This window comes from Ursus americanus, chromosome 12, assembly GCF_024610735.1.
Source record: "Ursus americanus isolate L20-20 chromosome 12, mUrsAme1.1.p, whole genome shotgun sequence".
Lineage (NCBI taxonomy): Eukaryota > Metazoa > Chordata > Mammalia > Carnivora > Ursidae > Ursus > Ursus americanus.
Window position 1 is genome coordinate 6,364,424 of NC_142138.1, and position 15,986 is coordinate 6,380,409.

The 15,986-nt window shown below is 38.9% G+C and overlaps 1 protein-coding gene across 2 annotated transcripts in view; it reads right to left on the reverse strand.

Moving 5' to 3' along the window:
* Nucleotides 1–15,986, reverse strand: part of SPATA6 (spermatogenesis associated 6) — a 152,093-nt gene that overhangs the window by 58,636 nt on the left and 77,471 nt on the right. For both annotated transcript variants that reach the window (XM_045799593.2, XM_045799591.2), the window contains exon 10: nucleotides 5,348–5,532. In XM_045799593.2, coding sequence (XP_045655549.1) covers nucleotides 5,348–5,532 — 185 coding nt within the window. The remainder of the gene's footprint in view (nucleotides 1–5,347; nucleotides 5,533–15,986) is intronic.

A 15,986-nucleotide genomic window follows, 5' to 3' on the forward strand; every position in this document is an offset into this window, starting at 1 on the left:
GTCGTAGAGGTTGTTGTCTATGCTCTCCTCTAGGATTTTGATGGATTCCTGTCTCACATCGAGGTCTTTCATCCATTTGTGTATGGTGTGAGAGAGTGGTCAAGTTTCATTCTTTTGCATGTAGCTGTCCAATTTTCCCAGCACCATTTATTGAAGAGACTTTCTTTTTTCCACTGGATGTTTTTTCCTGCTTTATCAAAGATTAGTTGCCCAAAGAGCTGAGGGTCCATTTCTGGGTTCTCTATTCTGTTCCACTGGTCTATGTGTCTGTTTTTGAGCCACTACCATGCTGTCTTTGTGATCACAGCTTTGCACTATAGCTTGAAATCTGGCAACATGATGCCCCCAGCTTTGTTTTTCCTTTTCAACAATTCCTTGGCGATTCGGGGTCTTTTTCTGGTTCCACACAAATTTAAGGGCTGTTTGTTCCAGTTCTTTGAAAAATGTCATTGGTATTTTGATTGGGATAGCATTGAAAGTGTAGATTGCTCTGGGTAGCATGGTCATTTTAACTATGTTAATTCTTCTGATCAATGAGCATGGAATATTTTTCCATCTTTTTGTGTCTTCTTCAATGTCTTTCAAGAGTGCTTTGTAGTTTCTAGAATACAGATCCTTTACATCTCTGGTTAAGTTAATTCCAAGATAACATGATTTTTGGTGCTATTGTAAATGGGATGGATTCCCTAATTTCTCTTTCTTCAGTCTCATTGTTCGTGTATAGAAATGCAACTGATTTCTGAGCATTGATTTTGTATCCCGCCACATTACTGAATTGCTCTATAACTTCTAGTAGTTTGGGAGTGGATTCTCTTGGGTTTTCCATATAGAGTATCATGTCATCTGCGAAGAGAGACAGTTTGACTTCTTCTTTGCTGATTTGGATACCTTTGATCCCTTTTTGCTGTCTGATTGCTGTTGCAAGGACTTCTAGTACTATGTTGAATAATCATGGCGAGAGTGGGCATCCTTGTCGTGTTCCTGATCTTAAGGGAAAGGCTTCCAGCTTTTCCCCATTGAGAATGATATTTGCTGCAGGCTTTTCATAGATGGTTTTTATGAGATTGAGGAATGTACCCTCTATCCCTACACTCTGAAGGATTTTAATCAGGAAAGGATGCTGTATTTTGTCAAATGCTTTTTCTGCATCTATTGAGAGGATCATATGATTTTTGGCTTTTTTCTTGTTGATAAAATCTATCACACTGATAGATTTGTGAATGTGAACCACCCTTGCATCCCAGGGATGAATCCCACTTGGTCATGATGGATAATCCTTTTAATGTACTCTTGTATTCTATTAGCAAGGATCTTGTTGAGAATTTTGGCATCCATATTCGAGAAATCGGTCTGTAATTCTCCTTTTTGATGGGGTCTTTGCCTGGTTTGGGGATCAAGGTAATATTGGCCTCATAGAATGAGTTTGGTAGCTTTCCTTCTGTTTCTATTTTTTGAAATAGCTTTAGGAGAATAGGTATTATTTCTTCTTTGAATGTTTGGTAGAATTCCCCAGAAAACTGTCCGGGCCTGGAGTCTTGTTTTTTGGAAGGTTGTTTATCACTGACTCAATCTCTTCATAATTAATTGGTCTGTTTAAAAAATCAATTTCTTCCTGTTTCAGTCTTGGTAGTTTATAGGTTTCCAGGAAGGCCTCCATCTCTTCCAGATTGCTTAATTTATTGGCAAAAAGCTGTTGATAAAAGTTTCTAATAATCCTTCCAATTTCATTGGTGTTGGTTGTGACCTCTCCCTTTTCATTCATAATTTTATTAATTTGGGTCCTTTCTCTATTCTTTTGGATAAGTCTTGCCAGTGGTTTGTCAATTTTGTTTTTTCTTTCAAAGAACCAGCTTCTAGTTCTGTTGATCTGCTCTACTGTGCTCCTGGTTTCTAATTTATTGATCTCTGCTCTAATCTTGATCAACTGCTTTCTCGTGCATGGATTAGGCCTGTTTCTCTGTTGCTGTTCTAGCTTCTTGAGGTGAGAATAATAAAAACTGCATTTTAGATTTTTCTATTCTTTTGAGTGAGCCTTGGATGGCTAGGTATTTTCCCCTTAGGACTGCCTTTGTAGTGTCCCGTAGGTTTTGGACCATTGTGTTTTAATTCTCGTTGGTCTCCATAAATTGTTTAAATTGATTTTTGATTTCCTGGTTTATTGAATCATTCTTGAGCAGGATGGTTCTTAGTCTCCAAGTGTTTGAGTTTCTTCCGAATTTTTCCTTATGGTTGAGCTCCAATTTCAAAGCATAATGGTCTGAGAATATGCAGTGAATAATTTCAGACTTTGGTATGGGTTGAGACCTGTTTTGTGACCCAGAACATGGTCTATTCTTGAGAATGTTCCATGGGCATTAGAATAGAATGAGTATTCTTTGGTTCTGGGGTGTAATGTTCTATATATATCTATGAGGTCTAACTCGTCTAGTATGGCATTCAAAGCACTTGTTTGTTTGTTGATTTTCTGCTTATCTATTGCTGATAGTGGAGTGTTGAGGTCCCCTACTATTAACGTATTATTATCTATATGTCTCTTTATTCTGGTTAAGAGTTGGCTTGTGTATCTTGTTGCTCCCCTGTTGGGAGCATAGATATTTATAATGGTCATATCCACTTGTTGGATACATTGTTTAAGAATAATATAGTGCCCTTCTGTATCTCTAACTATAGTCTTTAGTTTAAAATCCAATCTGTCTGCTATGAGAATTGCTACCCCAGCTTTCTTTTGAGGTCCATTGGCATGAAAGATGGTATTCCATCCCTTTACTTTCAGTCTGGATGTAGCCTTAGGTTCGAAATGAGTCTCTTGTAGACAGCAAATGGATGGGTCATGTCTTTTTATCCAATCTGCAACCCTGTGCCCTTTTATGGGAGCATTTAGGCCATTTACATTGAGACTGATTATTGAGAGATATGATTTTAATGATGCCATGTTACCTGTAAAGTCTTTGTTTCTATAGATTGTGACTTTCTGTTCTGTATCACTCTTGGGGCCTTTTTACTTTTATAGAACCCCCCTTAATATCTCCTGTAGGGCTGGTTTCGTGGTTACGAAATTGGTCAACGACTGGCGATTCTGGAAGGTCTTTATCTCTCCATCAATTCTGAATGACAGCCTTGCTGGATAAAGGATCCTTGGCTGCATGTTTTTCTCTGAAAGAGCTTTAAAAATGCTCCCCCAACCCTTTCTCTCATTCCAGGTCTGTGTAGACAGGTCTGACGTAATTCTGAAACCTTTGCCTTGGTACGCGAGAAACTTCTTTGCCCTGGTGGCTTTCAATACTGTATCCTTGGATCTAATATTTGCAAATTGCACTATTATGTGACGTGGCGTAGATTTGTCGTGGTTGAGCTTGGGAGGGGTCCTCTCTGCCTCTTGGACACGAATGCTTGTTTCCTTTGCTAGATTAGGGAAGTTTTCAGCTACAATTTGTTCAAATATCTCTTCTAGACCTCTGTTTTTCTCTACCCCCTTGGGGATGCCTATGATTGTGACATTGGAATGTTTCATTGAGTCAGTAATCTCCCATATCCTACATTCTTGAGATTGGATTTTTTTGAGCCAAGTTTCTATTTTAGTTTTCTCTTCTACTAACCCATCCTCCAATTTGCCAATACGTTCTTCTGCCTCATTCACCCTGGCCGTCAGAGCATCTACTTTTAACTGCATTTGATTCATAGAATTTTTAATTTCTGCCAGATTTGCTCTCATTTCTGCCCTTAGAGATTCTATATTCTCAATATTTTCATTAATACTTTTTTCAAGTCAACACATCATCTTGACCATTGTTACTCTGAACTCCATTTCTGATAATCTGGTTATATCCATATCCATTAGTTCTGTGGCAGAGGCCACAGACTCATTGTCTTTTCTTTGCTGGGGGGGATTTCTCCTTCTCGTCATTCTGATGAGGAGAGGTTGCGGGGTTGTCCAGAGCCCAAATTATTGACCGGGACCCAGGCAGTGCACACTTGTTTTATAGGGACCTTAGGGATGTGGGCTTCTTGATTTTTCAGCCTGCCTTCTGGGGGAGGGGCCTGCTGAGCCAATACTCAGGCAACCCTGTTTGGGTAGAGTCTACGTGTCCCCTGCGAGGGTGGATGGGGGTGGGCACACTGTGAGCCAGTATTTCCGGGCTTTTGTTCTCTGGTGGCTTTCCCTGGCGGTTTGCTATGCCTCTTCTGAGAGTCAGAGCAGCAGTGGCCAAATCCAGCCTCTGTCTCAGAACAGAGGGATCACAGACGGTTCTCCACTGGGCCCCTCTGGCCACTTTAACTCTGTTTCTGTTGGCGCTGCTAAACCCTACAGCGTCCCAGGATGTGCACCCCACAGCCAGCATCCCAGCCCTCACTTCCAGGGCTGGCACATCTCTGTCCTTTGTGTTTCTTTCTTTTTTTTTTTTTTTAAGATTTATTTATTTATTCAACAGAGACAGAGACAGCCAGCGAGAGAGGGAACACAAGCAGGGGGGAGTGGGAGAGGAAGAAGCAGGCCCACAGCAGAAGAGCCTGATGTGGGGCTCGATCCCATAACGCCGGGATCACGCCCTGAGCCGAAGGCAGACGCTTAACCGCTGTGCCACCCAGGCGCCCCTACATTAGCTTTTTGATCCACCCATAAAGATAGACTTTATTTCTATTTGTTGATGGCATTTCTCTTAGGTGTTCAAATTTCTATAAAATTTTTAAACCATCTAGGATTTTTTTTTCTTAATTTATGACAACTCTGTTTTCTATGTTACTATTAGTGACTGAGGCAAGAAATTTCAATTTGAATTCAACAACACAAAAACAGATAAAGAGAAATTATTTCTTTCACATTCAAAGTATAACAAGTGTCTAACTTTGGTTGCCAAAGCTTTTTTAGAGAGACGGTTGGAATCTTTACATGGTTAAGAGTCTCCTGGGGAGTTGGGGAGAGGTTATTTGAGGAAATCAGGTACCATATACCAACAATATATGGCATCATCATTACCACTAAAAGGAAAGTATAACTTAGGCTATTTTTATACATTAGCCATGTCCATAATGTTAAATCCCTATGAATCTATTGAAAACAAACCATCACACACTATTTTTCACTTTTATGAACTACAGTATTTAATTAGGGTTAAAGTGACTCTAATTAATAAACTCGCCAATAGTTAATAAACTCACTTCAAGAGCGCTGGGTGGGGGAGGAGTATCTAGTACTATGTAATATGTAATATATTCGAAACAAAAAGTAAGCCTTTTAAAATCAAATTATACTTGTATGAATAATTACTTCACATACGTAATTACTTCCTTGTCTTTTCTAATGATGATTATTCAAAAAATCAGTACAGAAAGAGAGACTAAGCATTACCTTTCCCTGAGAGAAGCTCGATTTAACACAGGGCTTGGAGAATGCTTCGGCATTGTTGAGGGTGCTGAATGGACAAGTAAGGTCCTTGCTGAATGCTGGGGCTTGCTACATGACCGTGAGCTTAAATACTCTTCACACCTTTCCAAGGACTCATCAAAGTCTCTCCCATGGGGTGTCCTGATAACCTGTTAAAAAATTATATTTGTATATACATAATAAATGTGGTAATATTATACATACACACAACCTTAGAACCTTTGTAAGAGTTTTTTTTTAAAAAGTGTAATGCCACAGCTACATTTGAAGGTAAATTTCAGAATGTAGCAGTCATTATCACTGTAAGATTAAATATTAAACACATCTGGATTGTTCATTCCACATGTCTAAAATTTATAAAACTTTATCAATTCCAAGGGCTTTTCAGTAGCGGTGGGGTAAAGTTAGGGGTGCACATAGAAAACAAAGGACAATACACAGAAACTAATTATAGTCCAATTTAGTTATGAGGCCAATCAGAACAGAATTCTATCCTAATACTCATTCATTGATTCATTGATTCATTTGTTCTGGGGACAAATGAATAAATCAGGATAGAAAAATTAATAAATTCCTATCCTTATTATGTGGAACTTTGATTCTAATAAAATTTACATTCTACTAAGGAGAAAGAGTTTTAAAAACATACACATACCAAGATAAATAGGTAATATATAGTATGTCTAAGGATGGTAAATACCATGAGAAGGAAATAAAGCAGGAAAGGAAATAAGTGCTGATGGGTGGTGTGGGAGGGGTATGGAGGGAAGGAGCTGCAATTTTAAATAGGATAATCAATGGGGACCTCACAGAGAAAGAGAATGTCTTAGTAAAGACCTAAGGAGTAAAGGCCTGAAGACCTTAGTAAAGACCACAAGAGTGGTCTAAGTCATGGGGACATCTGTAGGAAGATCATTCCAGAAAGAGAGAAAAATAAATGTAAAGAACTTGTGGGGTGGGGTGTGGTGGAAAGCGTGGCAGGGTGCATTAGAAATTGCAAAGAAGACAACAAGGCTGAACTAAATCGTAGGTGATGAAGTTAAAAAGGTAGATTTTAAGGCTTTAGGCTTCTATTCTGTGACTTTTTTTTTTTTTTAATGAGATCTCCCTGGCTACTGTGTTAAGAACTATCTATAGAGGGGCCAAAGGCAGAAGCAGGGAAATCAGCTAGGAAATGATTACAATAAAATATGGGAAAGGATGATGGATTGGGTCAGAGTGATAATCAATGGAGGTGAAAAGTGAGCAGACTCAAAAGGCATTTGAAAGATAGAGCCAACAGGATTTGTCGATAGACTGAATGTCAAAGATAACACCAATCTTTTGGCCTAATCAACCTGAAGAGCTGAGTTTGTATGATTTAGTCACACCCTTCCAGCTGGAAGGATGGAAGAGTAAGTGTTAGGAGTCTGGTTTTGGACATGCTGAGCTTCACATACCAATTTATTAATCACCCAACATATTAGAGTAGAATTCAGGAGAAGAGTCCAGGATAAAGATACAAATGGTATTTAAAGACAGGGCACTGGATGATATCACCAAGGAAGTGAGCATAAATAGAAGAAAACATCTGAAGACGGAGCCCTGGAAATACTCTACTACTGAGAGGCTGAGAAGGTGAGAAGGAAACAGGAGACTAAGGAGTGACCAGGGAAGTAGGGGAAGAAACAGGAGAATGTGTTGTCAACTGAAGAAAGCATTTCGAGTAAGGGGAGTAACTAAATTAAATATTACTGATAAATCAAATTAGAAAAGACTGTGAATGGACCCTTTGTATTTTAGCAATGGAAGGTCATCAGTAACAACAAGAGTAGCACAGATGGAGTGATGGGAGTGATAATCTGGAGTTGAGTTCAAGAGAGAATGAGAGAGGGGAACTGCATTCATTTAGTAAATATTTAACCTCCAGTCACTATTTTAAGTGTTGGGACTATGACATTGAACACAACAAAGTCTCTGCCTTTATGAGCCAATGTTATAGCAGTATTATTTCATCAATATTTGACCTTTAAGGAGGTCAAGTTGATCTTCAGGAAAGCCACCTAATCTTTCACAGACTCATTTCCCCATATGTAAAATAAGGTTAATGATAGTATCTTAGAGATCTTCTACAATTTCAAGTATTTTGTAGAATGTGTAGGTATATGAATTAGTTATACAATAAACATAAGTCATTTACTATTAAACTACCAATTCCGAAACAATTTTTTGCCTCAACGCTACCACAATTTCCACTGCTTTCCAGAATTATGGCAACATGTGACGAGTCAGCAGTAAGCTGAGAGAATCAAGCTTTCATCCCAGAACCAAATAGCACGTGATTCAAATGGCTCAGTTATAGTCCCAAATAACTGACCAAGAAATATGTCATCTAGATTGAATAAAAAATTGAAAATTGTCCCACTGTTAGCTGTTCACAGAGATAATGAAAAAGCATAGTGAATGTCAAAAAAAAGATCAAAGAGGTCCATGGTCAACAAATGTAAGGGTATTTATAAAAGAGACTTACAGGAAAGAAAGAAAAATGCTGTAATGCTGTTTCTAGAGTTATAACCAAATAGGAGCTCCTTGGCTTATGCTAGAGAGATTATTTTCTCTTTGTTAATTTCTTTTTTTTAATATTTATGTATATGTTTGAGAGAGAGAGAGAGAGCGTGAGCACACAACTGGGGGAGGTGCAGAGGGAGAGAGAGCAGCAGGTTCCCCACTGAGCAGGGAGCCCAACGCAGGGCTCTATTCCAGGGCCCCTGGATCATGACCTGAGCTAAAGGCAGACGCCCAATCGACTCAGCCATCCAGGCGCCCCTTTTGATCAGTTTCAATGCCAACTGAGTCACATGTTGGCTAGGAACACTTCATTTTCTGTTTACTAAATTTTTTCCCCAAACTAGTCGGCAATGTTTTAAATACAGCCTTTTCCTCTATTTATCAGAATATTCACTGAGAATCTTTTGAACCACATGTTAGCTAATACTCAGGTTTAGAGAGGTACAGGGATCTGAATGCACAATGCAGATGAGATGCAGCATAAACACAGAGATAACTGACGAGGAGACATGCTGTGTCAAATACATCCTAATGACAATAATGCAGAAGGACGGCCAACGATTTTGGTCTGAATGGTGTAAGTCTCATGGAGGAGGTGGGACTGGAATCAAGGCCATAAGTAAAGAAAGAGAAAGGGCATTCAGAGTGGGGGAAAAGGCGCAAGAAAAGATGAACACTGAGTTTGATAATCTATCTCTATAGGAAAGCAATAGGAGAGAATGTGTTAGAGGTAGAGAGGGGCACATTGTAGAGAACTTTAAATGCTGTAACTCAATACTATTCAACATTTATTTAGCATATTTTATGTCTAAAGTAGTGAACAAGGTAGGAGACAGCAATCACAGATAAGACCACAAAGAAGTTACAACCCATGATGGCAGACATGAAAAAACAAGTATTGATAAAACAAAGAGAAAGGAAATTAGAACTAAATAGATATATAATAAGTAATTGTGCAATGGGATTACAGCCAGGATATATTCTTTCCATGGAATTAAAGTAAATATTTGTTCTCTAAAGTTTTATATCTACATGGAGGACTGAGAGATATAATGAGGGGGGTGAGTCTTTGATAAGAATACACTTCAAACTTCCAGTCTTAAGCCTTAGCTTAAGAAATATTTCCATAGCTCTTATGAGTTTTCCATCGCTTGCTTATTCACTTCAGAAATCAAATGGAATATTAATGTCTTTGGCTCATTACAGAAGAGTTCCTTTCTTGGATGATTCCTCAAGAACACTGGCTTACAGTCCAAAGACCTGGGTTCAAATCTCTGCCTGACCAGGTCATTTTCTCTCCAAGCCTTAGTTTCCTTATCTATAAACCGGGCAAATAATCTTCCAGGTTTGCCACAAAAATATGGTAAAACCAGTGAAAAAACAAAGCAGAGGGCATAGTTTATGAGAAAGAATGATATTTATGTCATTTGTTTACAGCAATCTTCATATTTCAGCATAAAGGGTATTTTTTTTACATTTACGGAAATAGTTCTTTAAACGCCATTTCTAAGACCGCAGATATGTAACAATTCCAAGACTGCAAATGTTAAAATGTATCAAGATAAAAAATTTGGCATTTTTAAACCAATCTAAAACTGTTATAAGTAGAAAAGTTTCATACATAACATTAATTGTAATTTCATAAATGTAATTATGCAAATGACATACTTTTCAAATTTGTGATATATAGTGGTTTGGTATACTATACTCATGAAATAAGATTCCTGAAAAGATGTTTACATGATAATCTGATAAATCATATTAATGGCCATAACATTTTATATTTACAGGAACTTCAAGATCTAATTAATGGAAGGAAGAATTAACTACTAGGTATAATGGGAAACAGGAAATTCACTTATCTGACAAATATCTACTGAAAGCTTACCTAGTGCCTGGTACTAAACACATGCTCTAAAACTTGCCCTTTGTCGTGGAGCATAAAATTTAAGAAATAAATACAAGTAATTCTAATGGAATTAGCTGGGAAGTAGTTGAGAATAAGGAGTGCAGGAAAAAAGTGCAGTATAGGTACTGCTTTGAGGATGATAAGAAGAAAGTACAGTTCTCATTCAAAAGAGAGAGAGAAGAAGCAGGGGCACCTGGTGGCACAGTCAGTTCAGCTCCAACTTTTGGTTTCAGGTCGTGACCTCAGGGTCATGAGATCAAGCCCAACAGGAGGTTCCACGGTCGGGAGTCTACTTGGGATTCACTCTCTCCCTCACCATCTGCTCCCCTCCCCGCTTGTGCTCTCTCTCAAATACATAAATCTTTAAAAAGGAAACAAAAAGAGAGAAGCAGATATTGGTAACTAAGAGCAGTTTCCCAGTTTTGCCAAGAATATTCCTTAGTGAATCCTATTTCAAGTGAGTAATCAATTCCTACCTTATCTAGTTTAAAAATCCATACACTCAACTACCTGGTTTGTTTTTAGAAAGATGTACTTTCTTTACACTGGAGAATTCAGAAGAAATCCCAAAATAATGCGATTAAAGTAATAAGTAATTCCTTAAATCAGTCCTTGTGTGTATGTGTGTGTGGGTGGGTGTCCCTTCTTAGACTACTGTTCTATGCATTTACATAAATAACTTGTTTAATCCCCGCAACAATCTTACGGGGTAGATATTTTTATTCTCTGCGCTTCACAGCAGAGGACACTGTAGCAAAGTCGAACAGCTACTAAGTAAGGGGGTCTCAGGCCAGTGACATATGACAGAGCTATGGCAGATCTCCCAAGCAGAAAACTCCCAGAGCCCAAGCCCCTCAGGCTGCCTAAAAGGGAAGTCTCACAGAAGATGATCTCACAATCGGATTTTCTAACAACCCAAAAGACCGAGCTCAGGAACAAACTGACAAACAGTTCTCAAAGAAGAAAGACATCTCCAATTAATTTTATGATGTGATCAGAGTAATGCCACCAAGCCACTCATGGAGAGTGGAAGGGTAATTACAGACCACCCTCACTAGAAACCATCTATGGAAAAAAATGTTAAATAAAATATTAAAAAATTAAATGTAGTAACATTAAAGAAAAAGAATATAACATGACCAAATTGGGTTTTTTCAAAGACTACAAGGATAGGCTAGCATTAGAAAATCTATTAATCTATTCAACAGATGCTGAAAAAAAGGCATTTGATAATATTCAACATCTGCTCATAATTTAAAAATATTCTCTGCAAGCAGGGAATTTCAAAAGGAACTTTGTTAACTTGTTAAAGGATATTTAATAAAAATCTACTGCAAATAACATTCATATGTGTGAAATCTTAGACACGACCCTATCAAAGACAGGATCAAGACAAGAAGGCACACTGTATTAGGCTATGCTGCAGCAGCAAATTAAGTTTGAAAATCGGTGGCTTAACATAATAGAGGTTCATTTTTCCCTGTGCTTTATAGTGATAGAGGTTAGCAAGAGAAATTACACTTCACAAAACTGTCCGAGGACTGTTTTGATGAAGCACACTGAACTTACAGCTGTATGATCTAGAACATGAGTCCTAATTGCCACAGCAATGAGAGAGAGCTCATATCAGTTCATCTAAGCTTCACCCTGAAAGGGACCCACATAATTTTCCTTCATAGCCCAGATAGAGTAGGCCCTATGTACCTGCAAGAGGGCTTGAAACGATGGAAGAGGACATGAATAGCAAATAAGCAATAAATGTCTCTACCACGTCCACTATCACCACTCTTGTTCAACACTGTATTGAAGATTCCAGTCAGTCAAGACAAAGAAATAACTTGAATGGCAGAAGTAAAATCCATTATTTGCAGATGATACAGTTTCTTCTACTAAAAAATTCAAGAATATCTATGATAAGAATGTTATACCAAAATCAACTTCAAACCTAAACAGCAGTAAAACACACGAAAAGGTAATTTTACACAGAAGACTCTTTTACAGTAGGAACCAAAACCACAAGTTTTCTAGGAACAGATCTAACAAACAGTGTGTAACACATTAATGGACAAGCATATATGACTTTACTGAGACACATGAGAACTGAGACCACCTGCATTCGCACGGCTTACTATCAGATCAAAGAACTGAGGGCCACCTACCTGAACATGACTTTACCATGAAGTCAAGGAAATTCTTGCCCTAAAAATTCTGCTACAAACCAGTAAATAACCATCATTTGCTTTTGGACATTCCCATAAATCATTTACCTAAATAGCAGTCTGCTCCATCATCAATCAGCTCCCTCCTCGAAACAACAGATTTTTAATCTGGGCAAACAATTCTCTTCTCAGGACAACAGATCACTTAACTGGACAAATCCTTCCTTATCAAATAAACTGTTTACTTATCGAGACTTGCTTTAAGACCCAATCTTTGTGTCCATTAATCCTAAACTTTTATATCACACACTTTGTCGATTAGATTCCCTCAGTAAAAGCCCTACCTGAAAACACCGGAGCTCAGACCCCAAAACCCTCTAAGTGTCTGCCCTTAACCTTCCCCTTTCAGAGTCACTACTCTGTCTGTTGAGGTGGTGGCTCTCGCTGACAGCATTATGCATAAACCCGGCTTTGCCTGACATCAACAGACTATTCCGTTACTGTGGTGGCCTTTTGTTGAGCAGGCAGTAGACAATTCTAGAAGTCCAATAAGATATTAATAGGCATGCCCCTGCTGCCACAGCGAAGACCTTCAACACAGAAATTGTATTTTCCTAAGACTTCTTGAGTGTCCCTCTTGGGAGTTTCTCTGACTACAGAGAGAGATGAGTGAAGCTTGGTGTTGAGTCTGGGCTCTGACTTCCTTTTGCTGCACTTCTCAAATGCTTACTTTGTCTTCTAGGAATGCAGAATCCTTTAGTAATTGTTTCATTACGTGATCAGGTCTGAAAACTCATATCCCCAGTGGAAGTCTGTCTTTTCATTAACAATACTAATATGTCTCGATCTTTGTGACTTTTTGTTGTCACATAGTCTATAAGAGGAAGGTCACAGGGAAATGAACAAACATGAACCTACAAATCCATCCACCCGTAGGGCCCATGGGTGAATAGGCTCTGATGTTCTTAGCACGCCACAATCCTTACAGTAAAAACTCTGCCCTGTGTCGCTTGTCAAAATACCATGAAAATGTCTTCAGTTTTTTCCTTGTTTTCTCCATGGGAAAATACACCTCTAGGAGAAATTGCTTCCAAACCCTCCATCTTCCTAGAATTATAGATTTGTCAGGTCTCCCGTGAGAGACAACAACTACCAGGCTGGGCCCGAAACACAAGGTATGCAAGCAACCCGCGGGCCGACGTTGTCAGACTTGTGTGTTTGCTTCACTTTAGGTCTGTGCCCCCGCCAGTTAGAGTCAAGCTGCTTCCACGTACTCACACTGTAATTCTAAATCATACACTTACTGTTCTAAGTAGCATAATCAGCCATGTCTATGCAAAGGAACTCCTCTGCTACCAGGGCGGCGGGGTGTTCACACAGCTTGCCCGGCAGGATTCAGCATTGCTGCAGACTGATGATTCCTCTTTACCTTCTAGTTCTTCTTCCAAGTAACCCATTTCCTAGCTATCCTGTTCCTGCTCTAACAGGGTATATTAGAAATGGGGTTCAGGTAGGGTGGGAATGTGAGAGAGGGTAGACAGAACGTCAATTCATAGGTCACTGCGTCATAAGAAGCCCCATGCAGATCTGATTGACTGGCCATCCAACACCCAAAGATCCCGGCCTTCAAGCTAGACTCGTGACCGCATGGAACTTCGAGTGGTTTTTCTTGAGAGGACACGAGTATGTTCTATGTGAGGGAAGAAAGGTATGCAAAGATGTTTGGTGGCCAGAGGGGCAGAATGTGTCAGATATGGTTAGCTGTCCCCTAAAATTTGTGTCCCCTCTTATGTAGTATAAGATTAATGGGAATCAGCGGCCTAACCAGGATCTCTACTTGCTAGCCTCTCTCCTATTATGCTTCTAGATATGGCCATGTGACCAATTCTTGTCAACAGAATATAAGAAGTGACTTAGGTCACTGCCAGGCTTTTAAGAAACAGATGCACGGGCTGCTAATGAAAAACTTATATTGTGTTAAGACACTGAAATAGTAAAGTTTCAGAACATCTAGCATTGTGTTGAGTGAGTTAGAATCCAGAAGTAGAAATACAGACATGACCTAGAGAAGGACAGTGATGACATAATGGGAACGGAGTGTGTAAGCTCAGGAGCAGCAGGAACAACTAAATTGCAGGGAATACAAAAACCTAAGCAGAAAACTCTTGACTTTGATGTGATATTTATTCATAAATTCAAACGTTATGTAAGTGTCCACCAGATACTATACACCTTGCTAGTAAGTGAGGATAAAATGAACAAAACATCACACTTACTTTCAGGAGTTTAGGAAGACACATTAAATCTGTATTCTGCTAAGCCCAAGAGGCACCCGGTGTAACAAGGAACTGCTTAGGCATGCAGAGATGCTAAGTGATGTAAGGCTACCAGAAATCAACCATATGTTCCATATGTATTTCACAATTTTGCCTAAAACCAGGTCTGCCTCTCCACTTCCACGAAGGTGGTTTCCTATCTCTTTTAAAGAAATATAAGGACTCTCAGTTTTGAGAGTTCTCATAAATTTCATTTTCCCCAAATAGTTTAGAAGTAATGGATGAACACATAGAAGCAATGTTCATTTGAATGTCTAGCAGTAAAAGGAAGGACGAAAGAGAGGCTGATGCAGACAGCGATGCAGACTGAGAGGTATGTTCTTTCCCAGGAGCTTTGCAGAATTTGTTTTCTGTCATTTAAGATGGGGATACAAATTCTCGTTCAATTATAAGGCTGCATCTAATCCAGTGATATAATCAATATGGAAAGCTTTAATATTGGAACCCATTATACGAATTTAAGTTGATTTTATTCTTATGTCTACGGTCAAAAGAGATGGAGCCAATACATAAATAAATGCAAAGAAGGTTGTTAACATTATTAAGAAGGCAGAGTAGAAGGAAAAAGCAGACTGCGGTAGAGATGAAGATAACTGAGGATAAGTCCATCCACAACTGACTAACATTTTCTTTGACGAAGTAGAATCCGACATTATATACAGAAAATGAGAAGGAGACGAAGTAGAACTTAGGTTGGACCGTGTGTTACAGAATCAACCAGAGAACAAAATGATCAAGCAGCCCTGAAGGCCACATGGAAGCTAGAAAGGATATACTTTATAAAGGCCCAGGTAAAATGGTTCTATAAATCTTTCCAGACATACTCTGCTGTTATTAGATGCACATCCGTTCATTTATTCATACACTGATTACACATGGCATCATTGATTTTTCAACCTTCACTCCCAAAGCCCCTACAATGGACTGAATTGTGTCTCCCTAAAATTCGTATATTGAAGCCCTAACTCCCACATGACCGTATGTGGAGTAAGGAATTAAGGTTAAACGAGATCACATAGGTGAGCTCCTAAGCGGAGAGGCTTACTGTTCTCAGACACGGGAGCTTGGGCTCTCGCGCACTCTCTGTCTCTCTGCCATGTGAGGACATGGTGAAAAGGCAGCTGTCTGCAAGCTGGGAAGAGAGCTCTCCCCAGGTACCAAACTGGCTGGCACCCCGATCTTGTACTTCCTCGACTCCAGAACTGTGAGAAAATAAATTTCTCTTGTTTAAGTCACCCAGCCCATGGTATTTACTATGGTAGCCCAAACTAAGACAGCCTTCATTTAAAAACAACTATTTCGTATTGTCTTCTTTTATATCTTGAAATGAAATGTATTAAAAATCAACGGATTGTCTTAACTGTGGTATAAAGAGAAATGAATGGAACATGGAAAATATGCACTTCAATACATAAATGCTCAAGAATGACTACTCTCGAAAACATATTGGACGCTTGCACTCACTTACACAAATCAGTTTGGAGTTCTAAAATGTAAGAAGGTCATAAGCCATTCCATACAAGAAAACCAGGGAAATAAATGAGCTGCCGTACACTTCATCACAGTGTAATACTACACCATATATTTTTAACAAAACAAAAGAGAAGACTTATAATATACTTGTATTCCTATAATATATGATGCATCTCAAA